The sequence below is a fragment of the Doryrhamphus excisus genome, linkage group LG21, assembly GCF_037039965.1.
Source record: "Doryrhamphus excisus strain RoL-2023G ecotype Guam linkage group LG21, RoL_Dexc_Guam_v1.1, whole genome shotgun sequence".
Classification (NCBI taxonomy): domain Eukaryota; kingdom Metazoa; phylum Chordata; class Actinopteri; order Syngnathiformes; family Syngnathidae; genus Doryrhamphus; species Doryrhamphus excisus.
Genome location: NC_136377.1, coordinates 8893175 through 8917598, shown reverse-complemented (window position 1 = coordinate 8917598; position 24424 = coordinate 8893175). Strand labels below are relative to the sequence as shown.

Below are 24424 nucleotides of genomic sequence, written 5' to 3'. Positions count from 1 at the left end.
AAATATTAGAGCTAATTATTCTGCATCACTTTAGACTCACTAACACGTTCAATAAGTTATTCGGAGTGTGTGTGCATTTATTGTGTGAGCTGCTGTTTGGAAGGCGACGCCTGTGCGTAATTACGCACTCGGTGGCCTTTGACTTTAGTATTTGCCAAGTGAGTGTCATGTTTACGAGCCACAGAGAATATTTGTTTGCAGGGAGGGCGGTTGGACGCTGTCACGGTTGGTACACCCCCTCCCCACACACACCCGTTCTCCCTCAGCTGCTCTCTCTCTCTCTCTCTCTCTCTCTCTCTCTCTCTCTCTCTCTCTCTGGAGCCTCCACCGAGCGGCTCGATCGATTCGCATTGATTGTCCCTGACGAGCTGCTCCACTTTCTAGCCAATGTCAGCCGGTCTGCGATCGGGAAGGATAGAAATGAAGGAAAATCTCTGCCGCCCAAGCGGTGTCATGTCCACACTCTTGGGCTGAACGCCTGCCAAGCACCAGGGCTGGTCCGAAGAGACGGAGTGGACTCCGGGAGAGGGGAGGACGGACCGGGGAAGTGGATCTCTGGAGCGCATTGATGGCTGAAGTGAGTTCTGTAATGCATCAAATTAACGGTTTTAGGCCAATAATTTCCTGGATATACATCTGAGTAGCGATTATAAAAAAATATTATATGATTTATTATTAGTATGGTTTTGTAAAATGTATTTATGACTTAAAGCGCCCTGATCAGATTGTTCGATGATACTGCTAATGTGGACCACATTTTAGTGGAATTCGTACATGCTGCTGAAATGTCACCAAAGTGTGTCCCTGTGCAAATGCCCAACACACACACACACTAGAAATCCACTTCGGTTTTTCCTCTGAGCTCCAAAAATCTATGAAACGTGTTTGCATGTTCCTCTCAGCGAGTGGGGTTGTAGAGGTGGGATCGCCAGGACTGGAGAAGGCAGGCTGGGGGGAACCCACGCGTCCGAGCCCCATGGAAAGTCCGCCTTTGCCAAACAACTGACGAGTGGCTGTTGTTGATTTTTCTCCTCGTTTGTTCTCAGCATACGGACGCACAGTAGGCTACTTGTGGAAAGAGAGGAGTGGTGATAAGCTTGTCCTTCTTTCCCGCTTTTGGGTGTTTTTTTTGTGTGTCACCATTGCGCACAACAAGGCTTGAGAGACTGAGCTCTTGGACTGTTGGATCCCCCCCTCAGCTCGGATCTGTTCCGGTAGGTGCCAATAATACGGGTCTGTGTTTACAAATAACATTGAATGAAAGGTGGAGCGGAGGACAATACTTTGCTAAAGTAAGTCCAAAAAGTTGGGATGTCATTTCCAGAAAGCCAAACGTTTGACTGTGGTGTCACTGCGGGAGCCGGTGCCGCAGATGGGCTTCCGTGCACCAGACAAAAGCGCGCTGGTTGTCTGTGCGTAAAGATGCTGCTCCCACTTTGGCACCAACAATCTCGCCTTTATTTCCGAGTGGCGGCGCTGACACGGATGTGCGCGGCGTGAAAACTTAAACCATTCCTGTGTGTGCGTGTGACTCGTCGGATTAGTGACTTCTTCCGCTGCCGTGCCCCTCCAACAAGCAGTATTAATGGTGCGTAAAAAGGGCCAGGATGTTTGCTTCGTCCCGTTCCAGATGCCACCTCTTCTCTTGTATACGGCTCAGTGTGCTTTTGTCCTAGGATGAGCAAGTTCTCAGGTGTCCTTTAACGCACCACGAGGTGCAGCATTAGCGTGTAGGTCTCCAACTTTGCATAAATGTGCACCGGATGGAGGCTGTCTGCGTTTGTAGTCTAATCGTTGTCAGCATGCTTTTTAACTTCCTGTGTGTGTGTGTGTGTGTGTAGGAGGTGGGAGGAATTGAAAATGTGACGCTCGTCTACGGGGGGTGGGGGTGTCAGAGGAAGGAGGAGGCGAGGTGGAGAAGGGAGGGTTCGGTTGGTGGGGGGTCGCATTATGTCCATCACTTGCGTTGCACTCATGCATAAAGTATTCCAGCGTCTCTACAAGTTGAAGCACTTACACAAGAGTTAGGGGGTGGTCTAAATGAGCATCAACGTGCAGGAACAACAAAACTGGGGGGGGGGGCTTGTTTGTTTTTTGTTTTTTTTCTGCGATAACTCACCACCTGCGCCTGCAGTGACGTCAGTTCCTCCAGCTTAATGAGAGACAGCATGGGAGAGGTGTATTGTCTACTTGGGTGACTACTGAGAAAGTTTAACAATCATACTGATATGATTGCATGCCAATGTCTACAATTTCTAAAAAAAAGTATCCATTCTAGAAAATTTTCTTCCAAGAAAATATTATTATTACAATATTATTGATCAGAAATACTGGGCCATCTAAACAACCACATAGGAGCGACTTTTCGCACCATTCACAATTGTTTGTATAAATATTTCACATAATCATTAATAATTATTATATGCCTTACTCTTTTAAGGTACATAAATAACCATATTATGCTATCGCAAAACAAATTAGACTGCACTGTAAGAGTAATGCGCAGTGTCTTTTTTGAATTCAAGCATTCAACTTTCCCTGGCTTCGTTGTGGCTTATTTTGCTGCCATGCTCAAAAGAAAAGCAGAGACTTGTGGCGTAACTGTGTTATTTAGCATAGAACTACAGACTCAACCGCTGATGACATCATTATAGACGGTCAACGGAACTGACTCAGTTTCCTGTTTGCATGTATTAGCAAGCTTACCGCTATTGGATATACCAACATTTCCAGCACATCCTGACTGATACCAATATCAGCCAATATCAATACCAATAATGGCTGCAGCTGCTACCTCAACTAATGTCATGTCACATCTTGTGTAATGAATGAACACTTTATGCTTCTTATGTGGTGCCACTGAATGCATTACACTAATAAACAGTGTTTGGATAAAATAAGACAAATTTAGTGGAACAGCAAGGTCATTTTGGTTAACGGCCAAAATTTTTACGCCACGACAACTGCCTCATTTTGCGTGCTTTCTCCAAACAATATGGTGGCAGGATGTGTTATTAGTACCCTGCATGAGCCCATTTGTGTTCTTAAAATCAGAAAACCCATCCACGATGTCATCAAAGAATGGCTAAAAAATGTTACACATTTTTATAATTATAGTTTTACATGCATTAACAACTCTAAGTGCATATAACTGGCAAATGAAAAGCCTAAATGACTACTGAAGGTTACTTTTGCTGTTCCCAAAGACACTATGTGGCAGCGAGACACCACACAGACACCACCTTCCTGTTTTGTTTTGAGTGATTTCTTGAATTCAATAGTGTTTCCCATCTTCTTTATCAAAATGCTGGGACTAGCAACTTTCTTCGGCTCCATTTGGGTTAAAGTATTGAGATAAGGAACACTAGTGAATTCAAGAAACAACAAAACAGGCTGATGGTGGTGGTGGTGGTTGATGTCTTTGAGGACAGTCGTCAAGAACCACGTCTTCAGTGAAGGTAAAAGTAACCTTAAATTTTCATAATGTGTCCATGTCATTAATTCTATGTATTTATATGCATTTACAATTGTTTTCTGTATGTGGGTGCTAAAGGTTTTACAAGTTCTACAAAAGATTTACATTACTTACATTATTTCTTATTGGACACATTGTTTCTGGCCACCAGTTCAGGGTGTACCTCGCCTTCCGCCCAAAGTCATCTGGAATAGGCTCCAGCGTACTGCAATTTGCAATATAAGTTATAAAGTACCATATTTATTTTATACATTTTGTCTGAACAAAAGTAAAAAACAAACAAACAATCTTGACCAATTGTCAACTAAAATAACATGTTCTATCAACAAATAAGACAGGTTAGACTTAATACATTTACATTCCTATATGGGACAAACATCCATATCAGAACAAAGTAAAGCGCCAAGTCTGAAACTCTGGACTGATACAGTCAGTGAAGCTATCAGCATGTTACAATTGAATGCAGTATGAATGAAACAGACCAGACTAGAAGTATTAAAAGGAAGATGCCTTACTCTCCCCCTCTCATAAATAGTGTTTCATTGCAAACTGCATATTTGCAATCCAATGGTGAAACATTTCAGACTGCGGACATACTGAGCTAGCATGCTTGTTGCTGTGTGGAGTATATCAATATTGTTATTGGCAGAAAAAAAACATACCGATATGAACCGATATTATCCGACATCCCTAGTATGTGGTACTCCATTTTTTACTTTATGGTCCTTTCATCTCAGTGACAGCATTTCTCATTTTTCATTGTTGATTTCTGAAGGAACTGCATTGTCATGATTCTCTTTGTTAAATAATGTGTGATATCATCAACATTTCCCAACAGCGTCACTTAGAGTACAAAATTGGTGGCTTGTTTGAGTTGAGTTTTTACAATCCCAAAGCATTAGTCATAAAAGGGGCAGAATTGTATGGTAGAATGCTATGATTTGCTGTGATGTTTAGGGGTCTTTCAAATTCTGAGACTTTTCCGTTGCTGGTTGGAAATGTATCTTTCATTTTAGATGAAACATAGTGATTGTCAGTAATAGCTGTTGTGAGAGTTGCATAGTTATCATTGCAAAGAATTGATTATGTGACTGTTAAGGCAATTAAAAGTACTAAGTTTTGGAGAGCAACAACATATCACCAGCAGTTTTATGTGGATTTACTCTACTCTACTCTACTATGTGGATTTGCCGTTTTGTCTTGAATGAATTGATATCATTATGACCCTTGCTCCACACAGGAATAAAAAAATAAGCACCCCCAAACCTTAAAATGCTTTTATCCATCGCCTATTGATCAGTCAACCGTGTCATCGACTGAACCACCCACCCATCTATCAGCCGTGTTGTCATTATAGGGAGGATTGGTACGAGGATGTGTATTACTACTGCACAGAGCACAAACACACACACAGTATGAGGTGAGGCATCTGAGGACGCAAATGTTGAAAAGGTGTCATGTTATATATATTAAGTCAGTAAGGTCTTAACTGTCATAATGATGACAGCCGTTCCTGATTCAGGAAGTTAATACTCAATACTAGCACCTAACTTTTATCTTCAGTTCCATTGCTAGTCATTTTTGTGGCATCTTGACATTTGACTTAGTGCTTTAACAATGTATTAGGCTTTGGTATATAGACCGCATATACACGTTATCTGTGCCATATATCTCAAAAGGAAAGGCTAAGCACATTGGCATACACACTTATTAATTTTACTGCCAAAAGGTTGATGGGATTGATAGCACTCGCATGTGGCTGAAAGCTAAGTATGATGCCATTGCCAGGAGCTGGCAGTTAATTCACAAAAGGGTTATGTACCTGAGTATTTCTTGGCCCAGTAACTTTGTAGAGCTTTCACCGGTTGCCTGGCAACTGAAATGGCTTGGCAGGACCGAATCGTAAACAATAAATTGACGTTTTACGCCTTAGGTTCTTGTGCGGATTGAATAATTGAGGCAAGATGTTAATTAGTAGGTTTTCAAGGCGTTTGTCGGTGCACGTCACAATTCCGACATTGATCTATATTAGTTGTTTATTCCCTCGTTTGCAGAGTTAGCACAAAGTAAGCTATGGTAGCTGATAAGTGCGTAGATATGCACGGAACAAGGGGAAGACTTCATTTGGGAGACATAAAGAAAGATACTAATTCATATATATATATATATAGACACACATACACACAGTATATAGAGTCTGCTGCTGGTGGTTAATCATCATCAAACATCACCCTAAAATTCTGGCAAATGCATCAACGTTTGAAACCCTGTTCACACGGGAACATTTCTGAGATTTTTTTTTTGCGGGTTAAAAAAAGCTGCTTCCATACTGTACCAAATTAGGAGAGAGTTGCATCCAGGCGGGAACGAATCACTGAGTGAAAACGATGTCATACCGAAGGCACACCTACATACGTGTGGGGTTGTGAACAAACATGCAAGTGGAACACCAAACCATGCAAGAAGAAAGAACGCATGCGCAAATATTCATCGTCTTCTGCTTTTCAAGACTTATGAGAAGTGGAATTAATTGTAATGAGTCATAATGAGTCATTATGACAACAAAATACGAGGTCACCCAGAATACGAAGGACGGCGAGGCTGAAATGATAAATACTTTGCTGTTTGAACCTGAAAAAGTTTCAGTGTGGATAGCCCCAAGATCAAATTGCCTGACACTGAATTCAAATATCCCAGTTGCAGGAAGCATGGAACATGCCTCACATTGAGAGTCTCATTATGCTACGGCGTAGTCAAGACAGCAGTACTCTTGATGTCGTCTTGATCCTGTTATGCTGTTTGGAGTGAGGTGAGCGTGTGACTTTCAGTTCTTTCCTGAGAGTAAGCCAGCACTCTCATTGAGTAGTTGTTCAGCTTCCTGTATAGTGCGAGTAAACAATTTTGACATCCACATCGTTGTTGGAGCTAGAGTGTATTTATTGTAGATGTTGCACCGATAACCAAATGACCAGGACGTTTGTGAAGGTGGGATGTGCGACCTGGAACAAGTCAAGGAAGATCTGACATTTGCACTTTCCCAAGAAAAGAAAAACTATAACTGATGTACAAAAAACTAAAAATAAAAGCTGCCTAGTGACAGCTGTTTGGTCTGAGCCGCCGCTGACGTATGTCAGGCTCCGCCAGAGACCTTGGTAGGGAGGAGCCAGTCGGTGTCACTTACGCTGGCATCGTGACGCTGGAGTTTACCGAAGCCTTAAAACAATATTGTGATGCTAAAGTGACTCGAGCACGGGCCCAGCAGCTATTTTTATTCCAAGTCATATTTCTAAAGCCACACCCGGTTGTGAAGTCACGGATGTGTCATTGAACTCTATTGATTATGTAAACTGTTTGTATCCAGACCTGAATACCTTTTTGCTAATCCTACTGTATTCAGACACTAAAAAACATGAAGGAAAATGTCACAAAGAGCGGTGTATGTATTTGTTTGTATGTAACTTTTGACTGCTAACGACTACACTGTCAACTTACACCAACCAGAGGTGTAAAGCTTCAAGCATGAACCACTATCACGTCTGTGACACAGGAAATTGAGTAAAAGTCCCTCAAGTACAAAGCAACACTAAATTATCTTTCAGCTGCATTGCATTTGGCACTCTCAGAAGCTGAGGAATGACAACGATTGTGGTTTAGATGACGGTTCGCGTCAGGACAGCAAAGCTTTCTGTAAGTGATGTGATGAGAGAATCTAAAGAATCATGGTGCTGGCTTGTTTAGCCAAAGACTGTGCAGCATGTTCAAGGTTGATGGTGGTGATGATTGTGACTGATGCGAATGATGCAAGGTGCCCCGTTGACGAGAGGGGTACGTGTGATGCTCTGACAAAATACAACGGAATACATTACAGAAGAGCAAACAGACACCAGGGGTGTGGTGTACTTCTCTTGGTTTCAGCCTGACTGCAAAGCTGAATATAAACCTGTTAGCATTTCAGTTTAGTTTAGGCATCATTCATTCATTCATTCATTCATTCATTTTCTAGCGGTTTTCCTCACAAGGGAGGCGGGGGTGCTGGAGCCTATCCCAGCTGTCTTCGGGTGTGAGGCGGGGTACACCCTGGACTGGTCGCCAGCCAATCACAGGGCACATATAGACAAACAACCATTCACACTCACATTCATACCTATGGACAATTTGGAGTGGCCAATTAACCTAGCATGTTTTTGGAATGTGGGAGGAAACAGAAGTACCCGAAAAAACCCCACACATGCACGGGGAGAACATGCAAAATCCACACAGAGATGGCCGAGGGTGGAATTGAACCCTGGTCCCCTAGCTGTGAGGTCTGCGCGCTAACCAGACCGCCGTGCCGTCTGTTTAGGCATCAATGGGTGGATTTTTCAGAAGGGGGTCACTATGGACGGTTTAGTCCGACAAACTTAACGTGATAGTCCGCCATGTTGCTTCTCCCGAAAATACAAACCCCATAACGGAATTGGAGTAAACCAGGAGATTGTTTATACAACTTAGCATCTTCAGGCCCCCAAACCACAGACTCAAACAACTGTCAACTGACAGGTCATCGGGGTAACAAACTACCAAACACAACCTCTTTTAAATCGTCTACCGTAAAGTCATTACAATATATAGAGGGAACATCCTTCTACATTGGAAACGACTTAAAGAGAGCACTGGAGGTCATAAACTCATTAGGATAATTAGAATGTGGCAGTAAATATGGGGTCACTAAAAACAATGAAGATGTAATCCACTTCACTGTTCATACCAGTCAGGTTTGTCAACTCTGTCTACAGAGTCAGTAAAGATTAAAAAAATCCCAGCCATTTATGAAATCACTGCTAGTCTTTGGAAGAAGTGAGACAATGTGTTACTACTTGTTATCAGTCAGAAGGTGTTGCCTGCACTGTCGCAGAGCAAGTCAGCAGTATCCAAAGTGCTGCGTCACATCCGCACTATCAATTAACACAGTGAAACAACCACAGTGACAATACATGTCATCTTATGACAAAAGTATGGCGTCATCTTAGGATGGGTTGCGTTACTGGAGGGATTGACGTGTCCCAGCTGAATTAAACCATTACAGTATATCAGAGATTTTTTTTTCCTTGAAAGTGTTTCATGAGTCGTCCCTGCCAGTTTTGTCACTTTGTAGATGACTTGAGAACTCATTTGTTCTAGTGATTGATTATATGCCAATTCATTAATCTTGTGGAACACTCAAAGCTTTTAGCACGTTTACAGTATTTGGAACATTGATGAAGCGCCTGGATCAGAACTGGATATTGTCCCAGGCCTTGATTAATCAAGAAATAGTGCTGGGCAAAGGCCCAAGCTCGCCCGATTTACTTCTGCAGATGCACAGCTGCCAGAGCGCAACGCAAGAGTGTGTGAAATTCAAATGTCTATCAATAACCACTTAGCTACTTTTAACTACATGAAAGTATTCAAAAATGACCGCTAAACACGTATTTCTTCTTGTCCAGTGTTATATAAAACCCACACATAATCGCTCAGTGATGACTCGCAACGCTTTTATGCGTTCACCCGCAACTGCAGCGAGATGCAATTAGTGCTGAGATGCTTAGGGGAAACCGGACCCTGGTCAGTGCCGTAGTGGGAGAAACTGAAACTATGGGGCCGAGGGGCTGTGGAGCTGGCTCTGGTTCACTGGCGCCACATCCCCTTGAGCTGGTGAGAATGTGGGGGCTGTGCTCTTGCCTTTGAAGCTTTACCTCCCACTAATTCTGGCCTTCCAATTTCCACACACTGCACAGACACCCCCCGCCCGCTGTCCTCTTCCCCTCCTTTTCCCTTTGTTTCCCATATAAGGAACGGCCCGGCCATTTCCTCCTCGGCTTTTCTGTGGGAGGTGGTGTGCTTGTTTGTGAACACGGACAGGTCAGGAGAACATGGGCATGCCTTGCCTTTTCATAGATGAGCAGTCACAGGAATCTCAAGCCCAGTGCATTATTGCATCTCTGTCCAGTTGGGAGTCTCGCACTACCTGTGCGAGACCTGTCTGGGGAATTGTCTTCATCCTCATAGCCAATACACCACCAAATTATCTTTAATACTTTAATGTGGGAAATCATATGCAGTTAGTGACATGAAAAATAGATCAAATATTTGAGGTTTTCCTGCTAGTCATGTAAATTGTCCACTCACTTTGTGGAATTGTTGTGGAAATTGAAAAAGTGATGTTTATGTTTTTGATTAATTAAACATGCCGCTCTCTTCTCTCCGTGTGTCAAGGTTCCAGATGGCCCATGGAAGAACGTGGATGAGGGCTTTGCTGTAGAGCAGGCAGAAGGCCTGTCTGTTGTCAGTGGACTGATTAGTCCATCAAGGACCGGCATCACTCTCACCAGGGAACAGAACGGACCCGGAAAAGGTTTTCCACACTTATCCCTGCCCCCTTTCCACCCTTATCCCCAACCCAGGCGGCACATACGCTCTGGACCATGTCTGGCGGGCTGTCCCACACGGGCCGGACTGAGGACCTGGAACGGAGTAGCTGCAAACAGGACTCTCCTGTTATAGAACGCAGGAATCGCAGTGGCATCATCAGTGCACCACTAAACAAGAGCCTTAAGAACTCCCGCACTCTCTCACAGTACACAGCGGTCTCCTCCGCCAACAGCAATGGACACAAAGACAATAGTGAGACAAAGAGCCACTCGGCCAAGCCTCAACCACCTACACCGCCCCAGCCCACTGTCTCTGCATTGACAGCAGCCAAGTTGGACCGAACCCTAGAACAGGTTCTGGAGGGACAGAATGGCCTGCTGCACTTTGCCCAGGCAGCAGCACTTTTAAAGCGGGCCGGTATGGAGCACATGCTTCTTCCTGGGGGCATGGGAGTGGGAGTTGGCGGAGGAGATACAGGCTCGGGGGCTAGCGACTTGGAGGGTACGTCTGTCACGGACGCCGTAGGTGGTCCTGTTGACTTTCCATATGGAGTAGGAGGCGGCTTCCCCTTCAACCCGGGGCTTTTCATTATGACACCGGCTGGAGTGTTTCTGGCGGACAGCGCGCTGCACATGGCCGGCCTGACCGAGTACCCGGCACAGAACGAGTTGGCCTCTGCCATCAACTCCGGTAAAAAGAAGCGAAAACGTTGCGGCATGTGTCCACCTTGCCGGCGGCGGATTAACTGTGAGCAGTGCAGCAGCTGCCGGAATCGCAAGACAGGGCATCAGATCTGCAAGTTTCGCAAATGCGAGGAACTGAAGAAGAAGCCCTCTGCTGCTCTGGAGGTAAGAAGCAGTGGTTCCTATTATGTAATTGCTTTGAGGGCTCTCGAAAAGTGCTTTTAATCCAAAAGTCCAACAACGCAATGAAATGGAGGCCAACAAAAAATACTAATACACACTACAATACAGTATTAGGGGAACAAAGAAATCACCTTTGCAATATCCTTAAATTTGGAGGCATGATCAGGGTATGGTTATACAACCTAGGAAGTCTGGCAGACCAAAGTGTGAATGCTTTAGCGTTTAATTCAACCTAACTGAGCACAGCAGTGGAAAAAGTTAAAAACACCAACTCTGCTACAGCACTGTGTTCCACCATTGTTGTTTTAAATGTGGCATACATGCTTAGACTTGACATCGTTACTTATTTTCAGCATTTCCTGACCATAACCTATATGACTTTAAACTTTGTGTGTAAATGCATCCCGCAGTCTATTTGGTTATGGTAGTAATGATGAGAGGGTGGAGCAAGTAGGAGGTGACAGGTGGTGTGGCGTGAATGAGGGGAAGACATGATGTCACCATCGCTCGCTATTCAGTTATTAGCAATTCATGTTCAGTCATTCTCAACCTTACCTTAACTGAAGCATTTTCAGTTTGGTCACGTCCTGCTTACACATGTATGCAAATATTTTGGCTAAAATAATAATTTAAAAAAATAGTACAGTTATTTGGCAAAGTGACGGTAATTGTGTAAAGTATGTGTTTGTGAGTAAGCGTACACGTGTGCGTAAGTACGTGTGTGTGCATGTAATATGGTCCATCTGGCCTTGGAGCTGTCATCTGGAGCACCAGGTGTCAGTGTGGCACACGTGCCCCCTCCTTCCCCCCTCTTTCGCTGCCCCCTGTCCTTCTCTACGGTGACAGTCTTGCTCATAAATGGCCTTGAAAATAAAAAAAAGTCCTGCCCTTTACCTCCGTCACTCTCTGTAGCCTAACCAAGCGCGGCTGCGGTGACAGACTGACTGATCGTGAAATTATTTTTGGCAGATGTTCCAATCTGAAACGAAAATCAACTTTCTTTATCTGCTGTTCAGAGAATCACATTTCTAGTAGACAGATCTCCTCAAAGTATTCCCACTCAGATGGAACAATTAAATTATTCAAAAAGCCGCCTGAGATTCAATAAAAACCCCTCAATTAGGTGATGTGTCCCAGGACCTTTGTCTTAATAGTATTCCTGTTTTGTATAATGAGTATATGGGACATGCCCTGAGATAATAGTTGTTGTTGATTTGGTGCCATCATCAAACACCTAAGCTGCACATTGTTCCAGTGTACTGTTATACACCACTACTGTAACCAAAGGGGATTTAAGTCTTAATTGATGATTTGAAATTGATGGTGTCCTGTTAATTAACCTGATGTGCACAGCAGTGATGCCAAACCCAAAAGGGCTTGAACATTCATGAAAGCTGATGTTGATATGGGTCATCACATAGCCTGCAATGTCACAGTCGGCCGCATCTGCAATTATATGAAATAGACTTAATTATACAATAAACGTACCGTGTGTAATAGTAGTTTGACTGGCTGATGCTTTGGTGCTAATTCATTAATTACTCGAGATAAATGTTATTTGTCATTGTATTTAGGAAATGTGTGAAGCATTGTAATTTAATTAGCCACGTTTAGCATAGCAATAATATAATGAATGTTATTAAAAAGGATTATGCTGTGGTATAATCCTCTAGTAATGCCAGAGCAAAAACACCACAGTGTTTCAGGGCTGCACTTCTCACTTGCATCTGTGTTGATGTTGTAAAAACAATGTAGTTGTTGCAAGTAATTGGGGTTAAGTATAGATGCCTGACACCAGAGTCAACATAAAGCTGAATTGAATTGTGAAAGAGCACAAAGGTACAGCGGTCACAGGAGTGAAGATTGCTGTGCGAAAGAATAGAAACAAGTCAAAGGGAAACAATGACATCACATCTGCCAATACCCAGGGATATTCCAAACACGCTACTGATACAGTCCAAGAAATCACATGCACAAAAATGTAGCTTCATGTGAATAGAAAAGGGCTGCACTTTACTGCATCTCAGGAGACATATAGTACATGTAAACTTTGGTTCCTGCCACGTATTAATCCCAAGCCATAAGCCACCTTCCTTTGTCCTTCTTTCCCACTTGAAACACTTTTATGAGTTTATAAAAAATAAACTGGAGGCTAACTAGTTAGCTCAGTAAATGGGGGCAGTCCTTTATGTCCCTACAGTGATCCCGTAGCTTACGTGATAGTGTTGGATAGTACTGACTTTGTTGGCTAGTAAACCCCTTGTTTGTACTTCTGAATTGCCGCGATTTTTTTCGTTTTATTAATAGTTGTGATGTCATGATATTTGCTTAAGCCAAATCTACAGCTACTTTGTGAAATCCAACTTTGAGTCGTTTATTGTACATCCAGGTGTCTATATAATTACATTTGAATTAAAAAATACTATAATATTAAAAATATTATAAAACAGTCATGGTAATCGGTACTGGTCTTGAGAAGCAGGAAGTTACCGGTATCGTTGTTGGCGAGAAAAAACTATATTGTGCCTATTATTATTATTATTGTGCCTATATTATGTCTATTTAGATGCATACAGTACATGATGCTTCCCTCGATTGATAACAGTGAATTTGTTTCCTGTTTGGGATGATGAAAGGATGATGCTGACAGCATTCATTCATTCATTCACTACCGCTTTTCCTCACGAGGGTCGCGGGGGGTGCTGGAGCCTATCCCAGCTGTTGGTACACCCTGGACTGGTCGCCAGCCAATCACAGGGCACGTATAGACAAACAACCATTCACACTCACATTCATGCCTATGGACAATTTGGAGTCACCAATTAACCTAGCATGTTTTTGGAATGTGGGAGGAAACCGGAGTACCCGGAGAAAACCCACGCATGCACGGGAAGAACATGCAAACTCCACATAGAGATGGCCGAGGGTGGATGCTGACAGCATGTTATCATTAAAATAGTGTGGATGATGCAAATTAGCATGTAGCAACTAGCGGACAACAAAGGTTTTCAAAGAATTACCTATCTTAATAACCCTTATGGGTTGTACTTATTTTACAACCTTGTTTGAAGGAGAGCTAATGTACTTTTAATATGTGAACATGTCAATAATATATTAGGAACCTGTCAGCATTAGTATAACCCATGATCTTTTAGTAGTGTGGTGCCAAAACGCTCTATTCTCATATTGATTAAAATGATGTACCTGATGAATTGGCATGCATCTGTTACATCAGTGTAGTACAGAATCAGTGTTACAGAGTGGTCGCCAGGCCCTGAGATTGTTAATTTAACTTAACAGTAAGAAACAAGTTGGATGTACCTTGCTGTCAGTTAGTTTTGATTCTTGACCCTTTTTACATGCATGGGTTGCATAAAACTTCCAGGCCTCCTTTTTTTTACAGCATTTGCATTGAAAGGTTATTTGAGCACGCCTCTCAGAGCCCTCTCCCAGCATACACGTCAATACACCAGCGCAGTCCAGCGAGTGGGTGCCTATTTTAAGGGTGTTGACGGCTCATGGCGGCTCAAAGAGGAGCGTAAAATCGGCAAGTGAGGGGGAGTTTGCATGCAGAGGCCTTTGCCACAGCGCGGCTCACTGGCGGAAAACGTCTGGATTTATTCTGAGAATGTGACGTTTGATAGAGAAATGTGCGAAGGGTTGTGTGCATGGAAAAAGCCTCCAATGGTGTCAGGCTCTGTAGTGCTGTTTAACTATGAGTTGCATCGGCACTTAATAATAAAACTGTTTGACGCGTTGACGAGTTGTTGCTGTTCAGAGTCTATTTGCCAAAAACAGGCGGACCAAAATGGTTGTAGCCCTCATCAACTTTCCTCCCTGCAAAACCTTCGGCAGCAGAGACTCATGCAATGTGACAAGCGTGCTGGCTGGCACCAAGACACATGCGGGACAAGTGGACGTAAGGGCAGACTGAGGGACAAGTTGCAACGGGAAGACAGGAGGAGAAAGATGGCTGTGAGGAAGAGCAACATTTATTACTGAAAGTGACAGCAGTAGAAAAACAACTTATCCAAGTATGAATATTTACTTAGAGAACCCATATGCTTGATGTGTTTACATTACTACTTTAATGCACAATTGAGACACCTAAACCAAGTTCCAACAAAATCTGCTTTGAGATGCTGGTAGACCTCTGGTATGCCCATCGCAAATAAGAGAAATACCATAATGCATTCCAGGGTCAAACTATTGGCATTATAAAACCTTTAACTGGTCATGCAAGAGTAAAAATCCATTAACCATGTTAATTTACAATAAAACACAGAATGATGAAGGGTGTAATGGGATATATTTTTTACACAAATGAAGAAGTTAACAGACAGCCTACATCATTAACATAAGAGGCATATTTTCCATACAAATGTTTTAATAATAATTTTTAAAGGACCCTCAGGCAGTTGACCGCTAAAGGTGTATATAAGGTGTATTTTTAACATTAACTAAATATATATAACTTGGCAGCCCTGTGATGTTTCTGGTCTAACCTAGATAACGCAACAGATTTGTCAAAAATCTTATTAGGTATTAATTTAATTATACAGCATGTGTGTATGGGTGTAGAATAGAGCTGCAAGATATTCACACACATCAGCTTTGACTCTGGAAAATAGTGATTGACATTTTTGCCTCATTTCTGATACATTGCAGACCAAACCACATATTGATTTGTTCCGTCTAGAGCAGGGCCACATACTAAAAAATGAGAGGATGGAAGTTTATCTTGTAAAATTGCAACTTTTTTCCTTCTCATAAAATCCTTTTTTTTCATTTCTGCTGCTTTTTTATTTTAAAAAAATCATTTAACTAACAATTTTATTTAACTATTTCAACTTTCTTCTTGTAATTGACTTTATTCCAATAATATTTTGGCATTGTAATTTTTTCCACAATGTAATTTTCCATCTCACCTGAAGACAGCTGGGATAGGCTCCAGCACACCTGCGCCTCTTGTGAGGATAAGCGGTACAACATGAATGAATGAAAGTAATTTTCCAAAAATTTCAACTTTAGTCATATTTTTTTGTTTCTCCTACTACATAAAAAATAATGTGTTTTTTTATATTTCAAATTGTTTCTATCAAAATGTTATTTTATCTCATAATATTACGCTATTTTCGTAGAATTATGTGGTGGAAAAGCACTATACAAGTGAAAGCTCATTTACCATTTAGATTAAGAATGAGATGTCACTTAAATTCAACTTTTTCTCATTAGATTACAACTTTTTTTGACATTTTTACTTTACTCTTGTAAAATTAATTTTGATGGGATTTTTAGAATGTGCTACGAGCCAATAAAAAAAAAAGCCACAGGCCACACTTTGTGTAGAATTGCATAGCATCATACTGAGAGATTATGTAATATTTTCATGAATTTCAACACCAGCGCAAACAAGAGTTTAAAAAAACATTCACTTACTTACTTATTTAGTGTGTGTGGAATTGTCTTTTGTAAAGAGAGAATCATATTATCATATTCATGTCAGAAGACGTTGCTGATGTGTGGCCTGTGTGCAAGGTCAGCCAACAGTTGGTAGTCTATTGGTGTTTTGGTCTGTTTTAATATTCACAATTTCTTCTCATTGTTGTTAATTATTCATCCTCGCTTTAATTGGCTAAAATTAATTTCTATGCATAACAACCCGCACTTCAAGTCACGTCATTACAAGGAATTAGCTGAGAGTGGAGGTCATTATGTAACATAATGTAGAATTATCCCCACTTTTATGTTTTATGATATGGCAAATAGTTTGTTCTATGCTAAGACAAATGTGCTCATCTTATTGAGGGGGGCATTGATTTTAGTAATTGGCCACTTCTGACCCACAGATCTCATCTGCTTGAACCCGTATCAGTGCAAGTTCAAATACTCTTTTTTTCTTCTATTTGCTGCCATTTTCTATTGATTGCACATGTTTAATGAGGAAATATAGAAGTTAAAGTTCATTTGATGAATGTGTTTCTCTTGCCACCTATTACGACACAGTAAATCCACACCTTACCGGGTTTTTTTTACATCTGTGTCGGCGCCAGATGTTGCTGCTGTCCTCCTGGCTGTCTCAACAGCTAAGTGCTCCTGTAGAAAGGTCGTCACAGATACAGATGAGAGGTTAACAACACAGACCATAAAATGATGCTGCCAATATGCTGCCTGTGACGCTCACCTTATGGTTCATATTTATTATCACTTAAGAGGCAGTTTGTCTGAAAATATATGTCATATTCTTTGGAACACATTCATTCATGCTTTAACAAGTGAACTACCTTGAATGAAGCATGAAAAAAACTAAGCGTGCTATACAACTTTCAACAAACAGTATAGGCTAATTGTTCATAAGAAGCTTATAAAAATAAGCAAGACTTACTGTGTTGTAGTAAGAAGACACTAGACTTGCAAAACTATCCCCCAATGCATTACTGCTGCTTCTATTTGCACTGTGTTGAAAATCTGGAGTCAGGAACATTAACTTTTTGATAATCCTTTATTTATTTTCCTATCACCTTTCTTACCAGAATGTTACCATTTTGTACAAAACAGAGCTAGTTTAAGAGTAAATTTTAACCGGTTCAAAGAGACAGTGACCACAAACACAAGGACTAGCTAGCATGCTAGCAACATAGCTAGCATGCTAGGCTAACGCTAGATGAACATCTTTTTACATATTAGAAATGACATATTAGATATATTCATCTCTTTTTTCTGCTAACATGTTCAAATAGGATACATACTTTGACTCAACATTCAAAGTGTCTGTTTTTCATCTTTTGGTTTACTATTTTGCTCAATGTCCTCACCTGCTAGCTGCTCCTTGTTTGGCAGAAAGGACCAGAGCACTAGCAAAAGGCTGTCTTTGTAGATGCCTGAGTGAAAATGTAGTCATTTATTTCTGGACAGATTTGGAGTTTTATGTTAAATCTAAAGGTTAGCATAAAACACATTGCCCCATTTGTGTTGATATTTTTAAATGCCAATGCTGAAAAGACGGTATAGTTTCAAAGTGAGCACCTATCCTGGCTGACTCCAGGCGAGAGGCGGCATATAGTCAATCGCAGGGGACATGTACACAAACAATCACAGTCACATCTATGAAACTCCACACAGTGATGCCAAATGGATATTTGAACCCAGATATTCCAGATTGTGGCCAACATGCTAACCACTAGGATACTTTCCTTTGGTCAGTCTGATTTAGCAACAGCTCAGGTTGCTGTTCACCTGCAAGTACAGGTTAACATGGCGCATGTATAAATTGTATGTACATCAAACATATTGGTATAATACATTGGGTTTATGAATAACCACACGCTAATCATATTTGCATGCTTGATGCGTGTTTGGGCGCTGATAAAATCCTGAATGTAATATGCATGACAATTTCAGTTTAACTGTCTAACTGTTGGTGCGATTTCGAAGGTGTGCGTATGCGCCAGTGCATGTGGAGGTGTGTGACTGTACTTGAATACATATTGGTTTTGGTGTGAGAGCATGTGTGGGTGCATGAGCTCTTCCTGCCTCACTCCAGGCTCCTTCGTGCATGTTCCAATTGGACTTTGCAGGACGCCCGCCATGCTGATAGTGTCTGATTGCCGGGCCTCTTCGCAGCCTTGCAGCAGTGACCATGTGCGCCACTTCTGGCGTGCAGATAACCACAGTGAGGGAGGGCGGGGGACGGGGGGGTGTTGGTGGTGTAGAGTGGCATCATCATTACGGATGGCGTGGGAGAGCGTTGCGTGTGGTGGCTAAATAATAAATGTGGCCTATCGGTTTTTGTGTGAAGCCTTTTCCTGCATCTAATGGCTCATACACATTTCATCACTCATGCTGAGTGGCATGTCATTTAGGAACTAAAATAGGAAACAAGCCAAAGTTTACGTACTGGTAATTTGGAAGTCTGTGTTTTCATATTCATTATCACAATCACTGCATTTTATAGTTTATTACTTTCTATTAGTATATTACTTATAGTTTTACTACTATTCTAATTAGGGGTCTGCACACATGTAAAAACGTTTGTGTTATTGTTCTCAAATTTACTTTAACTCTTTACTTTACTCCGTCAGATTCAAATAAGATTATATTTCAGAAGGGGGTCAGAAAAATATTTCCGTGGTATCGACTACTAAAATATATGACAGAGTATTAGGGTCACATTGAACAAAAAAAAAACCAAACCAAGATCTCGGGAATAAAGTCGTAAATTTACAAGACGAAAAAGTCATAATATTACCTTTAGTCTTATTTACCTTAAGGTCACATAAGTCTTCTCTTTTCAAAACTGTCTGAGACAATGCAGATGATTTAAATAATCTTGGATTTTGGGAATTCTGGAAATCTCAATTTTTTTATTTTTTTCAATGTGGTCCTTATACTCTGTATAAACTACAAAACTAACTTCTAAAAAGACAATTAAGTACTGTATCCTAAAAGGGAAAGATAAATACATTTGAAGCAGTTAAACAGATAAATACTGTGTTTTTTTACAAGGTGCAGTCTCAATTATGGGCATGGTAAAACTGCCCCATTGTGATGCCACAGAGGTTCGGACTTCCCTGTATGGTTCAGAGTTAGGAAGCACACAGACCAATCAGAGTGAAGTGAGCATGGGTGGAATTAATGAAAACAGACTGTTTCGGCAGGAAGCAAAAATGAAAGGAAATACAGCTGGAATAGGTGCAGATTCTGGAAGATGTAAATAGTTTTCTGTGCGGGTTATTGTGTGTAACTGCTCTATAGAAGACCACAGCTCAATACTAAGGGTTAAAAAATTAGCATAATAGGTCCTCTTTAATGAATCTTCTCCCGTAAAGTCCTCATCTTCTGTATCTGAGTTGAACAGATGGACAATTTCGCCATCAAACTTTCCTCTCGTCATTGTTGGAGTCAGTCTTGTTGTCAGGTGGCTGTTCAGCCATGTTGTTTGGCGGATGTTAAGCATACGTACTATACGTATTACATGGTGTTCTCTGATTGGTTTATCACTGCCAGCGTACGTATTACGTCCCTGTGTCAGCAAGAAATGGTCTGACAGTCAAGTAGCATAACAACATTTTTACACTACTTTGCACTGCAGTATAAAGCATATGGTCGATTTTTGAGAAAATTAAAAACTTTTAAGTGTGCCTCACAGTGGGGAAAATACGGTAATATTATCTAAATAAAAGTGGGTTTTTTGCTTGAAAGCTGAACACAAAACAAATTAAATTATTAGAAAGAAATCTATGAAATCTAGTTTTAATCAATAAGGGGAAATGTGTTGTATTGTAATCAATATTGTACATTGAAAAAGATGCCTTACTTTTCATTAGTAACTTCTCTTTCCTCTTCTCCCTTCCCCTTCTCCTCTTCTGTGTTTTTCCAAGAAGGTGATGCTTCCTACAGGAGCGGCATTCCGGTGGTTCCAGTAGGACTTCTCCTCCTCCTCTCCCTTACCCAAAGTTCTGCCATCAAGTGCAATGCCAACTCTTTGGATTGTCTCCGGACACTGGCTAATAAATAAACAAGCAACAACAAGAAAATACTATTTAAAAAAAAAAAAAAAGAACAGAAACAAAGCAGAAAAAAAGATCTGTGGGGTAATGGATGCGCCTACTTATTTCCTGAACCAAAAATGAAGTGTGAAGAAAAGCATCTATGGAAACTTTAATTCCCTTTTCTATGTTTCCATTTTGGTACCTTTTTGTCCTTTTTCCAGCAGCTTTTTTTTTCCCATGTCGCCTGAACATGGATCGGTTTATTGCCAGAAGCAGAAATGACGGACCCAAGTGTGGACAATCAACTAATTTCTGTGTTTGGTGTTAATGTTGTTCATGTGTGGAAAGATACAGTACCTGTGTAGAGAATGTACTTTTACAGCTATATATTTTAAAACTAGTGGCTAATGGCAAACATGCTTGTAATTCTTCACTATTACGTTACCGAAACCTTTGTCTGTTTTGAACAAGCAACAAAACGGTTTTTCCAACACATCCAAACAGGAAACAAAAACTGACACTCCGCGGTAATGTCGCCCATCATCAGCCCTTATGTGCATTTTCAAACTTTTTTTTTTATGTGCAACTGGCAGCCTTACATTTGTTATTTTGGCCCCTACTGAGCATGCTCTGTAGCATGCTATCCGGCCGATAGCACTAAGAGACAGCACTTGCTCTGAGTCTACCCTACTGAACGCACTGAGACAAGATGACTTTTTTTGTATTTGCTTTGTTTATTTGTTCTATTTTCATGATTTTTGTTATGTTGTCGGGTAGCTGCAGCTCTTAAGAATAACCGATCTTTGTATTTGTTTAGAAAATTGGACTGTTTTTGTGAATAAAGAGGAATGCATGTATTTGTGTCAAATGTACAATTCTGATTCTGGTTGTCCACTTCTCACTTATTTCATTTCAAAAAGTATATATTATGATTATTACGCTGAGGCCTCTCTGTGTGGAGTTTGCATGTTATCCCCGTGCATGCGTGGGTTTTCTCTGGGTACTTCGGTTTCCTCCCACATTCCAAAAACATGCTAGGTTAATTGGCGACTCCAAATTGTCCATAGGTATGAATGTGAGTGTGAATGGTTGTTTGTCTATATGTGCCCTGTGATTGGCTGGCGACCAGTTCAGGGTGTACCCCGCCTCTCGCCCAAAGACAGCTGGGATAGGCTCCAGCACCCCCGCGACCCTTGTGAGGATAAGCGGTAGAAAATGGATGGATGGATCTTATTATGTGCAATGTGCAAGTCTAATAATATTATGACTTTGTGTCACATCTGGATATCAACAGTATGTAACTTCTTTTTACACTTGTAAAATGTTAAAATTCATAATGTACTTCACCTATAGCACCTATTGTGTTAAGGTGGCAACAGAAAAGGTTGCACAGTTGTAAAATTAACTTTAAAACTATCAATAATAGGACATAAAAAACATAAAACAATCTAACAATATGCTTCAGTGGCAAAGTGGCATTCATGTTGAAGATGGGCCATGTTGAAGTGTAAAAAGAGGTTAACCACTGTTAATATGAAGAAAAAACAAGTGCAAAAGGAGTACAAATAAGTGTAAAAAGAGTACAACTACATATGTGCCCTGTGATTGGCTGGCGACCAGTCCAGGGTGTACTCCGCCTCTCGCCTGAAGACAGCTGGGATAGGCTCCAGCATGCCCAAGACCCTAGTGAGGATAAGCGGTACAGAAAATGGATGGATGGATGAGTACAAATATTTCACAATGTTTTTCAAACACAAACTTAAGACAAAGACAAAGCTCTCCTGACATCCCACTGTTCCTGTAAAAGTGTAAAAAGAAGTTAATCACATACTTGCTTCACCAACATAATGCGAAGGGGATGCCGATTTGCCTCAATTGGTAAAAAGAAGATTTAGTAAAGAATGAGAAGGTGATGCAGATGTGCAAGTGTAAAGAAGTGTGTGTAAAAATAAATGAATCACAAAAACAATAGCTCAATAACAGCTGGAACCTACCCCAGGTGACGTGCAATAGGTTTCCAGTGGGGGCCATTAATCCGTTGCTATTTGCATGACGTCAGCTTCCCAAGTGTACAATGTCATTTGACTTCAGAGCTTCCACTCTACTTTTTTTTTAACAATGTTATCAAGGCTTTGGTGTCTGCCTTTAGTTGTGCACATGTGATACATTAGCCAAGTGGAAGAAGTAAAGTTAGGCTAAGGGCAAGCAAAAAGCTTCAACATGTGGCCAATCTAAGTGGGTCTTAGTGTAATTTCTAATTCTAATGACTCAGGTCTGTGACGCCGGGGTGAATTTCCATTTCCTGCTAAGTGATGATTCTTGCTGTTTTTTTCCGTCTTTTTTTTTTCCTTCTTTTTCACAGCTCCAGAGTCTCTCTCTTTCTCTCACGTCCAGGTAGTGATGCAGAGTTCTGCTGCAGCCGTGCTGCTGAGTGTTTTTAATTAGCGCACATCCACGGTGGAAGGCCCAGTATGGCGTACGAGCTCGTGATCAGCTTGGCGAGCAGAGAGTTGGAGAGAGTGGCTGCATCCCCCGCCTCCCCCTCTCGCCCCCCCCCCTCCACTGATGACAGTGCTGGGCTAGTGCCATCGCCATGGCGATGAGGGGAGTGTGTGTGTGTGTGTGTCTGGGGGGGTGGCTGAGGCCTTTCATTATTAATGTGCACCGCGGCGTCCTTACCTCCTCTGAGCCCGCACAGCTCACTGCCTGACCTGCCATCCAAAGGAGAGAGGAGTGGGGGGAGGCTGGGTTGTTGGGGGGGGGGGGGGGGCTGAGATAAAGAATGAGAGGAGAGTCTGAAAGAAAGAGGCAGCGTGACGGTGTGCACGGTGAAAAAGCATCCAACTTTAAAGTAGAAATCCACTTACTTTTGGAACACAGGCAGGAGATGTAAATCAGATTAATAATTAAAGCTGGGGGAGGATTTTAGGTGTGGCTGCACCTGCCTGTTGAGGTGTAGCAGAGGTTGTGTGGGTGTATGTGTGTGGGGGCAGGGGTTAGGTCAGGCGGTGATAGCTGTGGCTGCCTCCGTGCAAAGGGGGCGTTCGGATGGGTGAGCACGCCTGTCACACCGGGAAAATCCTGGAATCTTATCAGCGCCTCGCAGACACTGAGCCACGCTGATCTACTCGCCCTCACTGCCAGCAGACGTGCCCTTCCCCCCATCCAACGGCCCCCACTGCGCGGAGGCCAGGTCCCAGCTCGCAGCGGCGCGCTCACCAGCCCGGTCTCACTGTGGAGATAGCGGGAACCGATGCGGTCCAATTGTTGTTGGAGGAAGGAATGTGGCTTGTAAAATGTGACATGGAAGAAGGGGAATACAGTGTTTAAAGTGCAGGATTCAAGCCTGTTGGAGGAATGACGAGGGTCCTTTGTTCCAATGCATGGCCAGTGTGGGGGGCCTGGGTGCTGGAGCCTATCCCAGCTGTCTTCAGGCAAGAGGTGGAGTACACCATGGACTGGTCGCCAGCCAATCACAGGGCACATATAGACAAACAACCATCCACACTCACATTCATACCTATGGACAATTTGGAGTCACCAATTAACCTAGCATGTTTTTGGAATGTGGGAGGAAAACCCACACACACATGGGGAGAACATGCAAACTCCACATAGAGATGCCGCAGGGTGAAATCAAACTCGGGTCTCCTAGCTGTGTGGCCTGTGTGCTAACCACTTGTCCGCCGTGCAGCTGCTTTGTTACTCATTCATTCATTCATTCATTTTCTACCGCTTTTCCTCACTAGGGTCGCAGGGGTGCTGGAACCTATCCCAGTTGTCTTCGGGCAAGAGGCGGGGTACACCCTGGACTGGTCGCCAGTCAATCACAGGGCACATATAGACAAACAACCATTCACACTCACATTCTTACCTATGGACAATTTGGAGTCGCCAATTAACCTAGCATGTTTTTGGAATGTGGGAGGAAACCGGACTGCTATTATTTTTAAAAAGCTTCGCTACACATCTTAAATTAGAGAAACACTCGGACAGCGCAGACCTCAGCCCAGCGCCATAGTTCCCCCCATATTGTCATTCACACCAAATTATCATAATGTTTTGTATAATTCTATTGTTGGAGCCCTCAGACTTCCATCCATGTATTTTCTATGCCGCTTATCCTCACTATGGTATGCTGGAACCTTTCCCAGCTGTCTTTGGGGGAGAGGCGCAGTACACCCTGGACTGGTCGCAAACCA

General features: G+C 42.1%; 1 protein-coding gene across 3 annotated transcripts; it reads left to right on the top strand.

Moving 5' to 3' along the window:
* Positions 1-347: 347 nt before the first annotated feature.
* cxxc5a (CXXC finger protein 5a) lies at positions 348-21109 on the top strand. Of its 3 annotated transcripts, none has more exons than XM_058086524.2 (3): positions 348-577; positions 9710-10713; positions 20112-21109. In XM_058086524.2, exons 2-3 carry the CDS (start codon positions 9919-9921, stop codon positions 20154-20156), a joined length of 840 nt encoding a protein of 279 aa, XP_057942507.2. In that variant the 5' UTR covers positions 348-577; positions 9710-9918; the 3' UTR covers positions 20157-21109. The 3 variants fall into 3 exon arrangements, with proteins under 3 accessions (XP_057942507.2, XP_057942506.2, XP_057942508.2); XM_058086523.2 differs by lacking the exon at positions 348-577 and adding an exon at positions 898-1214; XM_058086525.2 differs by lacking the exon at positions 348-577 and adding an exon at positions 898-1214 and having other exon boundaries at positions 20115-21108.
* The last annotated feature ends 3315 nt before the right edge of the window (positions 21110-24424 follow it).

What these genes read in the sequence shown, in the direction of transcription:
- cxxc5a (XM_058086524.2), top strand. Translation starts at nt 9,919, where the DNA reads ATGTCTGGCGGGCTGTCCCACACGGGCCGGACTGAGGACCTGGAACGG. An exon ending in AGCCCTCTGCTGCTCTGGAG is followed by an intron (nt 10,714 to 20,111) that starts GTAAGAAGCAGT and finishes TGTTTTTCCAAG; the next exon opens with AAGGTGATGCTTCCTACAGG.